Source organism: Eutrigla gurnardus (assembly GCF_963514095.1).
Source record: "Eutrigla gurnardus genome assembly, chromosome: 24".
Classification (NCBI taxonomy): Eukaryota; Metazoa; Chordata; class Actinopteri; order Perciformes; family Triglidae; genus Eutrigla; species Eutrigla gurnardus.
The window spans coordinates 7,713,686-7,726,431 of record NC_139935.1 but is presented as its reverse complement, the minus strand read 5'-3'; the positions used below and the strand labels follow the sequence as shown (position 1 = coordinate 7,726,431).

Below are 12,746 nucleotides of genomic sequence, written 5' to 3'. Positions count from 1 at the left end.
AATTATCTGTGTCAAATTAAAAGTCCTGTCAAAAGGTTACGTTTTGGGTGTTACGCGGGTCGGTGTCGACAGTAAAATATACTCTTTTTTTGTTTGTTTTTGGCCACAAAAGGAAATACTTTTTTTTAAACGGAGCGTCGTGACGGATATCGGGCTCTCCTTTGTATTTTTAACTTGTTTACGTCGAAGCGCTAGAGTTGCAGTCGAGGGGAGAAGGTGAGCAGCTGCTTTTAATTTCGTTGGACCGTCCCTTCAGATAAATAGCGTTATGATAAATATAATAACTGCTCTTCATCTGAGCTAACGTTAGCTTAAAGCTCGAACCATTCCCATATATCCAGAGCTGCGTTAGTACGCCTAGCTATGTTTGCTAACAGCCGTGAAGCGACGACATGAACCGGTTTGAATAATAGTCTGGTTGAACTAAAATGGCTGCAGTTAATATTAACCTTGGCGTGGGCTCGAGTGGAATAATTGTATCGCGAACGCCACCTCGTTTTAGGACGACATAAACACAGCTCATGTGGTAGAGAACACAGTTTCCCAGGATTCATCAGTCACTGACTCGACTGGTTTATTTCAGATCACGTTCTCGGGTCTGTGGAGCACCAGATGCAGCCAGGTAAGCTGCAGGCGGACGGATGGGTGGCTGAGGCTGGATGGATGCTGACTGCTCGAGGCTAGTGGGGGGATTCAACGTGTCTCTCCTGTTACACTGCTGCGCTCCATCCTCCACCACCTCCTCCTCCACCTCCTGCCTGTCTCCCTCCACCACCACGGTCGGTCTCCGTCGGCCTGTGAGCGGATGAATACCAAAGCCTGTGAATTGACCGTCGCCAAAAGGACCCATGTCTTTCTTGGTAAGAAACAGCACGCTGCATGGATGTTGTGTTGTGACTGAATCAGTTGCTGGTTGCCCCTTCCACATAGCGATGCACCGATTCGTGAGAGTTGTATGAGATGCATCTGAAAACCCCAGTGCATCTCCATCTATGTATTAATAATCTAGATGGGGAAATATTGATATTGGCTATCCGTGCGTTCCTCACATCTAATGGACACATCTGATTATGTATGCAGCTCTTACGTTGCTCTGTTGGGACACATCAGTCACTGGAATGCCTCTTTGTTGCCTGTTATGGTTACTCTAGTTCTCTCTCCTCCCATCACTTCCAATTAAAATGCCCTGTAAGATCCCAGATGCTTGCCGCTCTGCCTCATCTCCGAGCCTCCCAACCTTCCTGGAGGCGGTGTGTCACCCTTCCTCCCCCCCATGTTTTCCCCTCCACTCCTCCCTTGTCCTGTAGCGGCATGTCTCACCTGTTCTCCTCCCCTCCCTTCCTCCCCCTTCACCAGGACTGTTCCTGCATCTCCCACACTCAAGTCCAGCCCTTGGACATAGAGGAGCACTATGAGGACATCAGCCACCAGTTCCTGGTCAGTAGCCGCGACACTGTCAGCACGGAGACAGGCGTCACACTGATGCCCGTCGTCATATCACTCCGACGCTCTCATCTATCCTGAGCTGCAGCTCCAACGTCTGTCTCAGACTTGACAAAGCTGCTCCAGAGCCACAGGGCTGTGTTCCAAATCAATGCATGCTACATACTATATCAGTACGTACATACTGCCTACTAAATTATATACATCCTTTGTCGATTGAGTTTAGTCAATATTAAGTAATTCTGGCTAATTACTTAACATGTACTGCTGGTGTGTTCATTTCCTCCTGACACATTCTGGGGCATTATGGGTAAAACTCTGCATCCAGCTGCTGTTTTTACCAGAGCTGCAACTGTCTGATGCTGACTGAGAAACCAGACACGACTCAGTGCCAGAAACCTGTCTGCATCGCTAAACTGCAAGCATCCCCCCTCCCCTTCCCCACACCTCCAAACCCAGTGTCACACTGCCACCCCCTGGTGGCCATCGTCCCCTCACACATTACATCACCACCAAATGTGTCAGAATTAGTGAAGAGGCACTCAGTGAAAATTGATTGTCTGAGATGATGTGTGTGTGTGTGCACGTCCCTGCAGAGCTGTGACGGTTCTGAATACACTCTGCAAGGGCCAGCAGGTGGCGATGATGTCACAGGGCTGTCCCCTGAGCCAGCCCACTACCAGCTCCTGTCTGAGCTAGGTGAGACCACCACCACGAGCCCTCGAGCCAGAGCATTATTTGCGCCTCATAATCTTTCTGTAAATGCGGGAAGATTTCACTGCGTTTTTTTCTGTGCGCGACAGGGCGGGGCTTCAATAACCTGAGCCTGGTGAACATGGCACGCCACACCCCGACTGGCCAGCTGGTGGCCGCCAAGCAAACCAACCTGGACGAGTGCACGGAGGAGGAGCTGCTGCAGCTCATGGTGATTTATTTCCACCTGGTTCTTCTCTTCAAAGCTCAGAGCTGCTCTCCACTCTGTGTCTTTACATCTCATTGTGTCTCAAACCCCAGAACGAGGTTCTGCTGTCCAGGCTGTTCCGCCACCCCAACCTGCTGACCTCCCGCCTGGTTTTCAGCTCCTGCTGCCAACTGTGGGTCCTCACACCGCTCATGGCCTACGGTCAGCGACTGCCACACTTTTAAACCATTTATTTATGTGAAACCTCCTTGGATTTTCCATGAGAATTACTAACTCGAGTGTGCTTTTCCCTCTCCTCTCGCCTGCAGGCTCTGCAGACACCTTACTGAGAACATATTTCCCAGACGGAATGAGTGAATCCCTGATCGCGTACCTGCTGTACGGCGTGCTGAAGGCGTTGGAGTACCTGCACCGGAGGGGCTACGTTCACCGGTCAGTGGGAGGAGTCACAACGAGCATCAGTATTACAGTAATCAAGATATCTTATTACACGTACTCTTCTTCTTCAGGGGGTTGAAGGCCAGTCATATCCTGCTGTCAGGGGAGGGGCATGTCTACCTCTCGGGGCTCCACAGTGTTTACAGTATGATGCGTGAGGGGAAGAGGATGAGGGCCGTGTACGACATGCCCCACCACAGCCCCGCCCTGCTGCCCTGGCTCAGCCCCGAACTGCTGCGACAGGTCAGGATTCATATGAAGCCACAATAACGCAGCGGGCCGTTGTGTTTCCATCCTTGTTCTAATGTCTTGTGTGTCTCCTTTCGCCACGCTGTTGCCCTCAGTAGGACCTGCACGGTTACGGAGTGAAGTCGGACATCTACAGTTTAGGTATCGTGGCCTGTGAGCTGGTCAGCGGCAGGGTGCCTTTCCAGGACATGGCCCCCACTCAGGTAAAGAAAACGCTTCCCGACGTATGTTATGTGACCTTTTAAGACGACTGTTTGAATCTTCCCCGTCCAGATGCTGCTCCAGAAGCTGCGCGGCTCCCACTGCTGCCTGCTGGACGTGGCTCCCTTCCCGCTGGGCGAGCTGGGGGGGCTGAAGGTGTCGCGGTCCGGCGTGGACTCCGGCATCGGGGAGAGCGTGGCCACCGGGAGCATGACGCACAGCGCCACCGCGCCGCCCACCGACCGACCTCAGAGCCCCGGACCCAAAAACCACTCGGCCACGCTGCACAACCTGGTCCAGCTGTGTCTGCAGCAGCAGCCGGAGCGCAGGTCTTTAAAGGGGTGGCGGCCTCGATTTGACATGTGATGTAACTGCATTCATACACAGCACCTTAATGCAAATCCGTGTTTTTGTCTTCCGTAGACCGTCAGCATCAACACTGTTGACCCACGCCTTCTTCAAGCAGGTGGGTTGTTGTCATGTGACTCAGTTTTTGTTGAAAAATAAATGACTTATCATGTATGTACGTATCTCAAATTTATCAGAAGTGTATTATATCATTTTGACATTGTTTTTTAGATATTCTATCATTTAGAAAAAGAAGTCTTTTCAGATACTAAGCCATTATTTTGAAGTATCTCATCATAATGTCTTAGCAGATAAGGGCTTCCATACATTTGTGTAACGGTGTCGTCGTTTGACAGGTGAAGAGGCGCACGAGAGGCACCTTCCTCAGCCTCATGTACCCAGCCGTGCCCCTCAGCAGCCCCGAGGACCCTCCGGTCTCTTGCCCCCCCGCCCCCTTCTGCCAGGTTCCGGCCTCGACCGAAACCTCCGACGCCGTGTGGGACTTCTCCTAACCCCCGACCCCCCGCCCCTCCAACTCCACATCCTGACTAGCAAGCCAAACACGAGACAATCAAAGCAAAGCAATGAGGCCAAATCCTACTGTGCTTTTATTTTGTATTATTAACCCCGACTCTCTGAGCCTTTTTTTAGCGGTTTCGTAGATATTTTTACATGTTTGTGTGACGCGTATTTGAAGTCTGGATCATGGATCGGTGACGAGACTGTGAAGGTGCTGGATCAAAGATGCTGCTCTGGATATCAATATATTAACAATGATGATAATAACAATAATAATAATAATGGAGTGTCAACAAGTGACAGGATGTAACACTAATCAGATTAACAATTACATACAGCTGTTGCTTACGGTGTTCTTTTCATATTTCAATGGATAATGTTCATTTTTAGGTGACAATTGTTCTCTAAAGGTATTCTCAAAACTTGTTGACTGAAAAAATGTCAAAAAAATGTACGTAGGTATTGACAAAAACAACAAAGTGACTATGCAAGGGTGGATTTCTTTTTCTTAATTGTGTTATAACGTATTCAGACTGTGAACAGTCAATCCTGAGGGACACCGAAAAGAGTGTCAAAGTAATGCAGTGATAGTTGTGTGTACAACCATGGGTACGATGCAAACAGGAAGTGCTGATGGCTCATTTGGCATACGTTTAATGGTGTCAACCAAGTAAGATGCTTTCTATATATTGGGACGTACTAAATCTATATTCTGGCGTGCTAAATAGTAAACCTGAACACACCGTAGATGTTTTACTGTCCAAAATGTTTAGAAAATCAAATATGTAACGTAGTATTTACTATATGTGTCGTCTTTTTGTTCTCATGCCTGTGAGCAAAGAAGACTGATTTAAAAAGGATAGAGAGAATAAAGCTAGTGTCCCACGTAGGAGTTAGAAAACCAGTCGCCAAAACCCCGTTTCTCCAACAATGCCTTTATGTGTTCAATGAAACCTGCTTTCTGAATATGGTGATCCATCTGTAACTGTGATAAAGTGTACTGTGTATGAAAACTGTGATCTGCAGTACATATCAAACATGGTAGCTGTATGAGCCTTACATATAATTAGAAATGATATATACATGAATATACAAGATTTGATTTGTAATCTCGCTGTTGGCCTTGAGTTATTTCTTTGTGATTTAATTGTGTCGTGTGTCCAGTATGTGTGTTGTTTTTTTGGCAAATGATGGATCCTGGATCATGGACTGTAAAAGGAGGGAGGTAAACTTATATATTAAAATCAATGCCAGTCAGTGCTTACAAAGTTAGCAAAATATAATACAATAATATAAACAAGAAAAGAGAGGAAAAAAAGTATAAAAAAGCAATAATTAAATGAAGAAAAACAAATCTACACCTACAGGACCAGAAGAATGGACCCTCTTTAGTGATACTTGTTTGACGCATGCGCACTTCCACTCAATATGGCGGCTCCCGTGAGTTAGGGGCGCCATATTGAGTGCTCAAGAACGTATCCCAGCTCGCGCGATACGTACTTGGGCACTCGATCCCTGCACGCGAATGCGCATGCGCGGGGAGAGCTAGGACGGAGAGGGCGAAGGGGGTAGTTCAAATGTGGACAACGAACGGCTATCTGCGCTCGCTCAGCCCGTTATCACAGACGGAAACATGGAGTCCGCTGCGCCGGTGCTCTTCCTTTTCACGCTCGCTTGTGTGTGTGGAGAAGCTGCAGCAGGAAGACAACTAGTCTACGTGACTGTGGTGAGTATTGTCATGATTTAACGGCACGAACGGTTGTAAAATCAGGAGTCCATTACCGATGTGGGTAGACCCTCGGCGAGCTACGTTCAAAATATCGGGGGTTTTGTGTTATTCTTCGCTTCTCAGTGAACAGCTACATTAGTTTAAACACGAATTCAACTCGTCGTGAATAATACGGATCTGTTGCTCAATTCGGCGTGTTAATAATCCACCTAGCGACCCTTGTTTATTCGTAAGAAGCTGTTTTCTCTTACTCTCCTCCCCTGTTTACCAGCTTTAACAGGCTCAAACATAGAGTTTAACCAAGTTGACATTTAACGGACATGCAAGCTAAAGCAAACATGACATGGCAACATTTAACAAGGGGGAAAAAGGGTGTGTTTTGAATTGACGCCACGAAACTAGCAAAGACTGCCCCAGGAGGAAGTATGCTAGCTGGCACTTACATAAAGTTGGATAAACGTGCGCTGTCATTTTCATGTTATTGTGTCTGCATTCCGAGCCGTAGCTATCTGACCTGCCGGTTTGGTACGTTATTAAGAAATATAAGGAATTAATTGCAGTCATTGCCAGAAGCTAAAGGGAAGGCTGGACGTGTAGTCGGTGTTGACAAGTTCCGCAGGGGACACGTGGTTGTTGGCGGACCGCGGTTGGATCTGACCGAACCTGTTCACCGGGAAGGCCGACGAACGCCCTCGGGAGAAATGCGTTGGCAAGTGTCGAGGTCACCGCGGTGAGATGCAGAATGAAACCCAACAGCACCGCTCGCTCCTTCCTTGATGCATTGTTGCACTTGGACATCATTATTGAACTATCATCGTGGTGTCACTTCTTACCCATGGTTCTCCTTTTCTTCCTGACGAGGACTATTTAGTGAGAGGATTTTCTGGTGGATCAGCATAAAAAAAAATGATTATAATACATTTTTTATTTATATAGCACCTCCATAAGCAAGTTGCAAAGTGCTTTACAAACATGGGCTTTATCTCTGCTGATTTGCAATGCATAGTGCAGAGATGGCATGCAGGATCTTGATAATGTAAGACATTCCTTGGCTCGGTGTAGAGAGCACACTGGCAACATTGTGACTGCTTATGGGTTAAAACAACAAATATATATATATATATATATATATATATATATATATATATATATATATATATATATATATATATATATATATACACAGCAACATTGCTTCGGGTGAATATTTTTTTGAGGACACCCCACCCTCGAGGCCTTTATTTTACTTGTCAGCGTTACAGACGTGGAATCTGCCACGGATGTGAGAATTGAAATGTGGTCGGCCACCGTCGTGTTTTCCCGTGTTCGAGATGTCACGGTGTGTAAAATATGGCACTGAGACAGGAGGGGCCAACCCAGATTATCCTCACATGAAAGTTGTTATTGCTCGTTCTGAGAAACGTTGCCTCGTCGTCTGCAAGGCGTCCCCTGAATGCACCACGGAGGGGATGAGAGGGAGCACTTCTCAAGGTTTCCACACCTGTTCAGATAGTTTGGATGGATCCTACACACACACACACACACTCACACTTCCTCTCCAAACAAGAGGAACCTGAAACTTCTAAAGGTGCAACCAGAAACTGGCGTGCCTGATGTGGTGGCATCCAGTTACGAGGCCAATATTTCTTACAGCCAACGCTGCTTTTTCATGCTGTTTTTGTTTTTTCCGATATCAAATTGCATGGACAGTTATTCTGTGGACGACATAGAATAAGTTGATGGTGAATTTCCATAAAGACTGTCATATTTCCTTCTACCACAGTGGACGTTTGTGTTGCTGTTTTGTCTGACTGCCTTCTCCCCTCCAGCTGTTTCGTCATGGCGACCGCTCGCCAGTCAAAGCCTATCCTACCGACCCGTACCAAGAGAGCGCCTGGCCACAAGGCTTTGGACAGCTTTCACAGGTATAATGAACAACTCTTATTTGGGTTACGTACTTCTTATTCCTCCCTGTGTTTTTATTATAATATAACAGAGTCCTACTTTAAAAAAAAAAAAAATTCCAGGAGGGGATGAGGCAGCACTTGAATCTGGGCCAGTTTCTGAGGAAGCGCTACAATGGATTCCTTAACGAATCCTACGACAGACACGAGGTAACCTCATCACATGACACTTGAGCAGAGCGCTCCCAGACGGAGGGTGATTCATACGATATTTAGGAAGAGGGGGGGGGTTTGCCATGTTGGTGTTATACAGGGTTCCCACTGGTGCTGAAATTCCTGGATTATGATGGAGTTGGAGGAGTGGAGGAGGCCCCTGTGTGTCTGTTCATTATCAGCTCGTCTCTTCATGTGAATCACTCCTTTTGTCCTCAGATCTCCGTTCGCAGCACGGACTACGATCGCACCCTGATGAGCGCCGAGGCCAACCTCGCAGGTCCGACCACCAGCCGCCTCCTCTTCCTCAGGCAATACTCGCACTCCTCTTCCTCGCATTAACAGTCTCTCGCTGTCGTCCAGGTCTCTACCCCCCCGCTGGTCAGCAGGTCTTCACGCCAGACTTGCCGTGGCAGCCGATACCGGTCCACACGGTGCCAAAGAGTCAAGAGCGGGTAAAAAGTTTGCTGTGTATAATTGTTATTATACAGTTTTAATCCTCTGAATTAGTCATGGAATGTAATATTTTCAAATATGTGCTCTGACAGGAGCCAACCGCTTTACAAAATGTGCCCATATTTCTTTCTCCTGCTATATAAAAGTGTCAAATCCTGTTAAAATGCATCAGAATACCAACATAGAATTCAAATATGTTCAATAAATATATGAATCTGCCAACGATTCTTATTATAAAAGCTTAGCGTTGTTTACATACATCATTACAAATGAATGTTACTGTTAGGCTGCACTACACATGATGACCCTGTCTGGTCTAGACAATAAATCTGACTTGAGTTTTTGTTTGTTCATCTTGAACGCACCCCCGTCTCTTTTCCTTCAGCTCCTCTCTTACCCTCTGGGAGACTGTCCTCGCTACAAACAGCTGATGAACGGAACTGAACACACAGAGGAATTCATGAACGTCACATTAGCATACCAGGTATGGTGATTTTTATTTATTTCTTTTTTGATGCAGGTTTTGCATAATGTGAGAATGTGGCGTTCACTGCGTTCGTCTCTTCAGGACGTTTTAGAGCTGGTGAGGAATAAAACGGGACTGAATAACACCGACGTGGAATCGGTCTTCAGCGTGTACGACACACTCTTCTGTGAGGTGAGCACACACACACACACACACACACACACACACACACACAGGGAAATTCATAGATTTTAAAACTGTTATGATTGTACCCTATTTTTAATTATTATCACGTTCCAATATTCTTCATCCTTCTCTTATCGTGTGTTAATATTTCTGTCGACTTTCATAATGCATTCTATGTGTTACCTTTGAATTGGAATTAGTACTTAAACTAAAGTTATATCATTTTAATCATTCAGAATTCTGGCCATAAATATGTTTTCTGAGATATTTTGTGATTCTGTTTTTGGTTTATGTATAACTTTGTTTTGAAAAGCACTTTTAAATGTTTTATTTTATATAAATTCTGATTTAATATTATATATATATATAAAATATATATATAAAAAAAAATATATATATATATAAAATATAATAAAAAAAAAAAATATATATATATATAATAAATATATTATTATTATTATTTTAAATGTTTTATTTTATATAAATTCTAATTTAATACATATATAAATATATTATTTTATTATTATTTTGGCAGGTTATAGTAAGAACATGTTTCAGGTTAAAAGCAGTGTGTTGCATGTTGCTTGCATTTCAAAATAAGAGCGTTGTGTCATTGAGGACACGATGAACTTACAAGTTACGTGTAAAGTTCAGCGAGGGCAAGACCGGAACTGACCTAATCTCAGTGTGTCGGATTTAGTCTTGTGATTCAACCAACCTCACAAGCCGTGAGAGGAAGAACTAGTACCAGTTTCATTTCTGTGTTGTTTAGTCTATCTTATCTAGTTCACAAAGCTTGCATTTCACGTTTTAATCCGTCCTTCTGTGTCTTCTGTGTGTGATCTCAGTCCCGTCACAACATGACGCCTCCTGACTGGGTGACTCCCAAGGTCATGGAGAGGCTCAAAGAGCTCAAAGATTTTGGATTTCGGGTAAGACATAGGATTTAGGACTTCTGGGGATGCTCTAATTGTGTGATTAAAGGTGTAACTGTTTGAATTCCACTTTTCCCCCACAGGTCATGTTTGCCGTCTACAAACAACAAGAAAAGAGCCGGCTGCAGGGAGGTGTGTGTGTGTCTGGAATCGGCGACATTAAATATCACATGACTCTACTTTAGAGACAGGAAATTGTGGGAACTGCTGTCTTTGTCTTGCAGGTTTGCTGTTGGGGGAAATAGTGAAGAATCTCACAAAGATGGCCGTCCCAGACCCAACATCGAGGCTGAAATTGATGATGCTGTCAGCGGTAGGATAATATTCCTGTTGTTTCCTGTCTTGGTGCTTCATATTTAGTGTCCAGATTTATGAAACGTCTGTCCCCGCAGCATGACACCACTGTAGCCGCTCTTCAGTCCAGCATGGACGTGTTCAACGGCAGACAGCCGCCGTACGCCTCCTGTCAAATATTTGAGCTCCACAGGGACGACAACAGGTAAAAAAAGCTATCACTCAGACCTCATATTTACACACAGACACCATAGAATTGCTTTTGTGACGCTGTTTGGCTTCATTTAATCCAGTAAACAGCTGATAGCGGACGTTTACTGTGAATATAAGACACTGTAAATGTCTCTGTGTCCATGCAGGTCTTTTTCGGTGTCCTTGTTTTACCGGAACGACAGCAAGGTGGAGCCCTTCCCTCAGCAGTTACCTGGCTGCTCCCTTGACTGCCCCCTAGAGGACTTTGTGAGGATTACAAAGCTCTCTATTTCAGATGACCGGGACAAGGAGTGCCAAGTGCCCTCGCAGGGGAGAGATAAAGGTGAGCGCACACTAAAAACTTGGACGGATGAGATTTTTTTTTCTTTGTAGCTCGCTGACTCCTCCGTTCTCCTCCTTCAGAAGTCATCGTCAGTCTGGCGGTATCCGGCTGCCTGCTCCTCTTCGTCATCATCGTCCTCTTCAGTGTCGTTTGCTGTCAGAGGCAGCCACTCGGCAGCCGGGGATACCACCATGTGATCAACCAGGAAGTGGGAGATTCATCCTGACAGAAACACCGGCTCCTCTCTCACAGCGCGTCGTCTCACGGCTACAGCGACGAGGATGAAGTTTGAGCCGTGAAACTCCGTGGACGTTTTCATGAACATGTTTTTGGGGGGTTTTTAATGCAGAGTTTTCGTCCAACATGACCCTGTTTCTGGCGGGTCAGAGAGAGTATTTTTAGAAACTTTCAGAGTTGCGATTTTTAGAGAAGCACCGCTTTTAAGAACAGTTTCCTCAACTAACGGAGTGAGACGTTGGAGGGATCGGGATTGGGATCAGGGAAAACTTTTTGTGTTTTAACTGCTGTGTGCCCACTGATCTCCAGTCAGCCAGATATGTTTGTGAATAGAACAAATATATTTCTGTTTGAAAAGACTCTGTTCCTCATTCAGGAGGGTTTTTGTGCGTTTTTAGGACTTGAAAAGTGATGAAATTGGTGATACAATTGTGATTTTAAATAACAATAATGGTCTGGAATGACGATGGAAAATGGTGAGTTCATCGTTATGTCGTTGCAAATTCTCAGACCTTTTTTTTAACATTTTGAATCATGCATTACACTTAAGATTGTTGAAACTAACTTCAAATTTAATTGGGTTAAAACATTTTGGAACTGAATCCCAGTCCAGTCTGTTCTTTAAAACAACTTTCCTTTTAATGGGCAAAATACATTTCCAGAGTTTGTGTTTATAATGTGTTTTTGCCCATTCGTGTGTGTGCGTACTTCTGTGTGTGTATTGACTTTTGAGTCCTAATGACCAAGATGCGTGGAATATTTTTAACGTTTTTTGTTTGTTCTGATGCATCCGTTTTTTGATTTGCTCTTCTTCAAATAAGAGCGTTTGGTTGATCAAAGGAGCAGCAGGGTGATGGTGGTGCTGAAACACCAGCAAAAAAAGTCAGCTTTGAATTTGAAAAATAAATGTTTTTGAACCAATTGTTCTAAATATTGGATGCTTTTCCTTAAAGAGTAACTGAACCCACCAAACTGCTTTTACAAACTAACGTATATGGTATTTAGTGGTGTTAAATCTCTACATTTTTAGTGCAAAGTATTTTAATTCTACAGTTATAAAATGCTGCGTGACTGCCCTCTCCTGGTTGAAACCCTGCTAGTGCAATTTAATTGAGCTATTGGCTGATCTGGAGAACCCGGGGACCTGGGAAGGTCAACGCTGAACGTTTGATCCCGCCCACCGCGATTTGATTGGTTCATGTATTACGGTAAACACTGACGGGACAATTTTCCTGCGAAATAATTGTTTGTATTTTGCTGCTTGAATACTACATTTTTCATTAAGTAAGGTTTTAAATGCTACTTTTACTGAAGTAAAAGGACACTTCTTCCACCACGGACCATCGATGTGTGACACCGCTGGATACAGTAGAGACTAAGCCCCGCCTCTTCTGGTGCTAAAAAAAAAATACGTGCGTCACCACCGCGGCCGTTAGCTTGTCTTGCTAGCTAGCTACCTAATTTAGCTAAATTCCATTATCTTTGCTGTATTTTATCCGGCGACTATTTTTATCAGCAGGAAGAGAAACTAAGGAGATGACCTGTTAATGTGAGTAACGTTACATCCTGTAAGTACTAAACTTTTCGACTTAAAGTATTGACAAATACGTATTTTCAGCGTACCCACCAAACGCGATGAACGCGATTGAAACGCGCGACAAATGAAATCGC

The 12,746-nt window shown here is 44.8% G+C and overlaps 2 protein-coding genes across 4 annotated transcripts; both read left to right on the top strand.

The window, feature by feature from the left end:
• Positions 1 to 51: 51 nt before the first annotated feature.
• stradb (STE20 related adaptor beta) lies at positions 52 to 5,229 on the top strand. Of its 2 annotated transcripts, XM_084004703.1 has the most exons (12): positions 52 to 216; positions 584 to 860; positions 1,357 to 1,437; positions 2,040 to 2,142; positions 2,247 to 2,368; positions 2,458 to 2,566; positions 2,674 to 2,797; positions 2,875 to 3,046; positions 3,151 to 3,255; positions 3,326 to 3,582; positions 3,677 to 3,719; positions 3,958 to 5,229. In XM_084004703.1, exons 2-12 carry the CDS (start codon positions 849 to 851, stop codon positions 4,111 to 4,113), a joined length of 1,284 nt encoding a protein of 427 aa, XP_083860829.1. In that variant the 5' UTR covers positions 52 to 216; positions 584 to 848; the 3' UTR covers positions 4,114 to 5,229. The 2 variants fall into 2 exon arrangements, with proteins under 2 accessions (XP_083860829.1, XP_083860830.1); XM_084004704.1 differs by lacking the exons at positions 52 to 216; positions 584 to 860; positions 1,357 to 1,437 and adding an exon at positions 1,478 to 1,616.
• A 425-nt stretch (positions 5,230 to 5,654) lies between these two features.
• On the top strand, positions 5,655 to 12,006 carry acp2 (acid phosphatase 2, lysosomal). 2 transcript variants are annotated; one of them, XM_084004232.1, is made up of 13 exons: positions 5,655 to 5,846; positions 7,679 to 7,774; positions 7,877 to 7,963; positions 8,186 to 8,246; positions 8,330 to 8,421; positions 8,808 to 8,906; positions 8,991 to 9,080; positions 9,923 to 10,006; positions 10,093 to 10,141; positions 10,234 to 10,322; positions 10,402 to 10,508; positions 10,663 to 10,838; positions 10,919 to 12,006. In XM_084004232.1, exons 1-13 carry the CDS (start codon positions 5,754 to 5,756, stop codon positions 11,062 to 11,064), a joined length of 1,269 nt encoding a protein of 422 aa, XP_083860358.1. In that variant the 5' UTR covers positions 5,655 to 5,753; the 3' UTR covers positions 11,065 to 12,006. The 2 variants fall into 2 exon arrangements, with proteins under 2 accessions (XP_083860358.1, XP_083860359.1); XM_084004233.1 differs by having other exon boundaries at positions 10,889 to 10,999.
• Positions 12,007 to 12,746: the final 740 nt, after the last annotated feature.

Excerpts from the sequence above, each read along its gene's own strand:
- stradb (XM_084004703.1), top strand. Across the intron at positions 1,438-2,039 it reads ACATCAGCCACCAGTTCCTG|AGCTGTGACGGTTCTGAATA; the intron begins GTCAGTAGCCGC and ends ACGTCCCTGCAG. Across the intron at positions 2,143-2,246 it reads CCAGCTCCTGTCTGAGCTAG|GGCGGGGCTTCAATAACCTG; the intron begins GTGAGACCACCA and ends TGTGCGCGACAG.
- acp2 (XM_084004232.1), top strand. The coding sequence starts at position 5,754 with ATGGAGTCCGCTGCGCCGGTGCTCTTCCTTTTCACGCTCGCTTGTGTG. Across the intron at positions 7,964-8,185 it reads AATCCTACGACAGACACGAG|ATCTCCGTTCGCAGCACGGA; the intron begins GTAACCTCATCA and ends TTTTGTCCTCAG. Across the intron at positions 8,422-8,807 it reads TGCCAAAGAGTCAAGAGCGG|CTCCTCTCTTACCCTCTGGG; the intron begins GTAAAAAGTTTG and ends CTTTTCCTTCAG.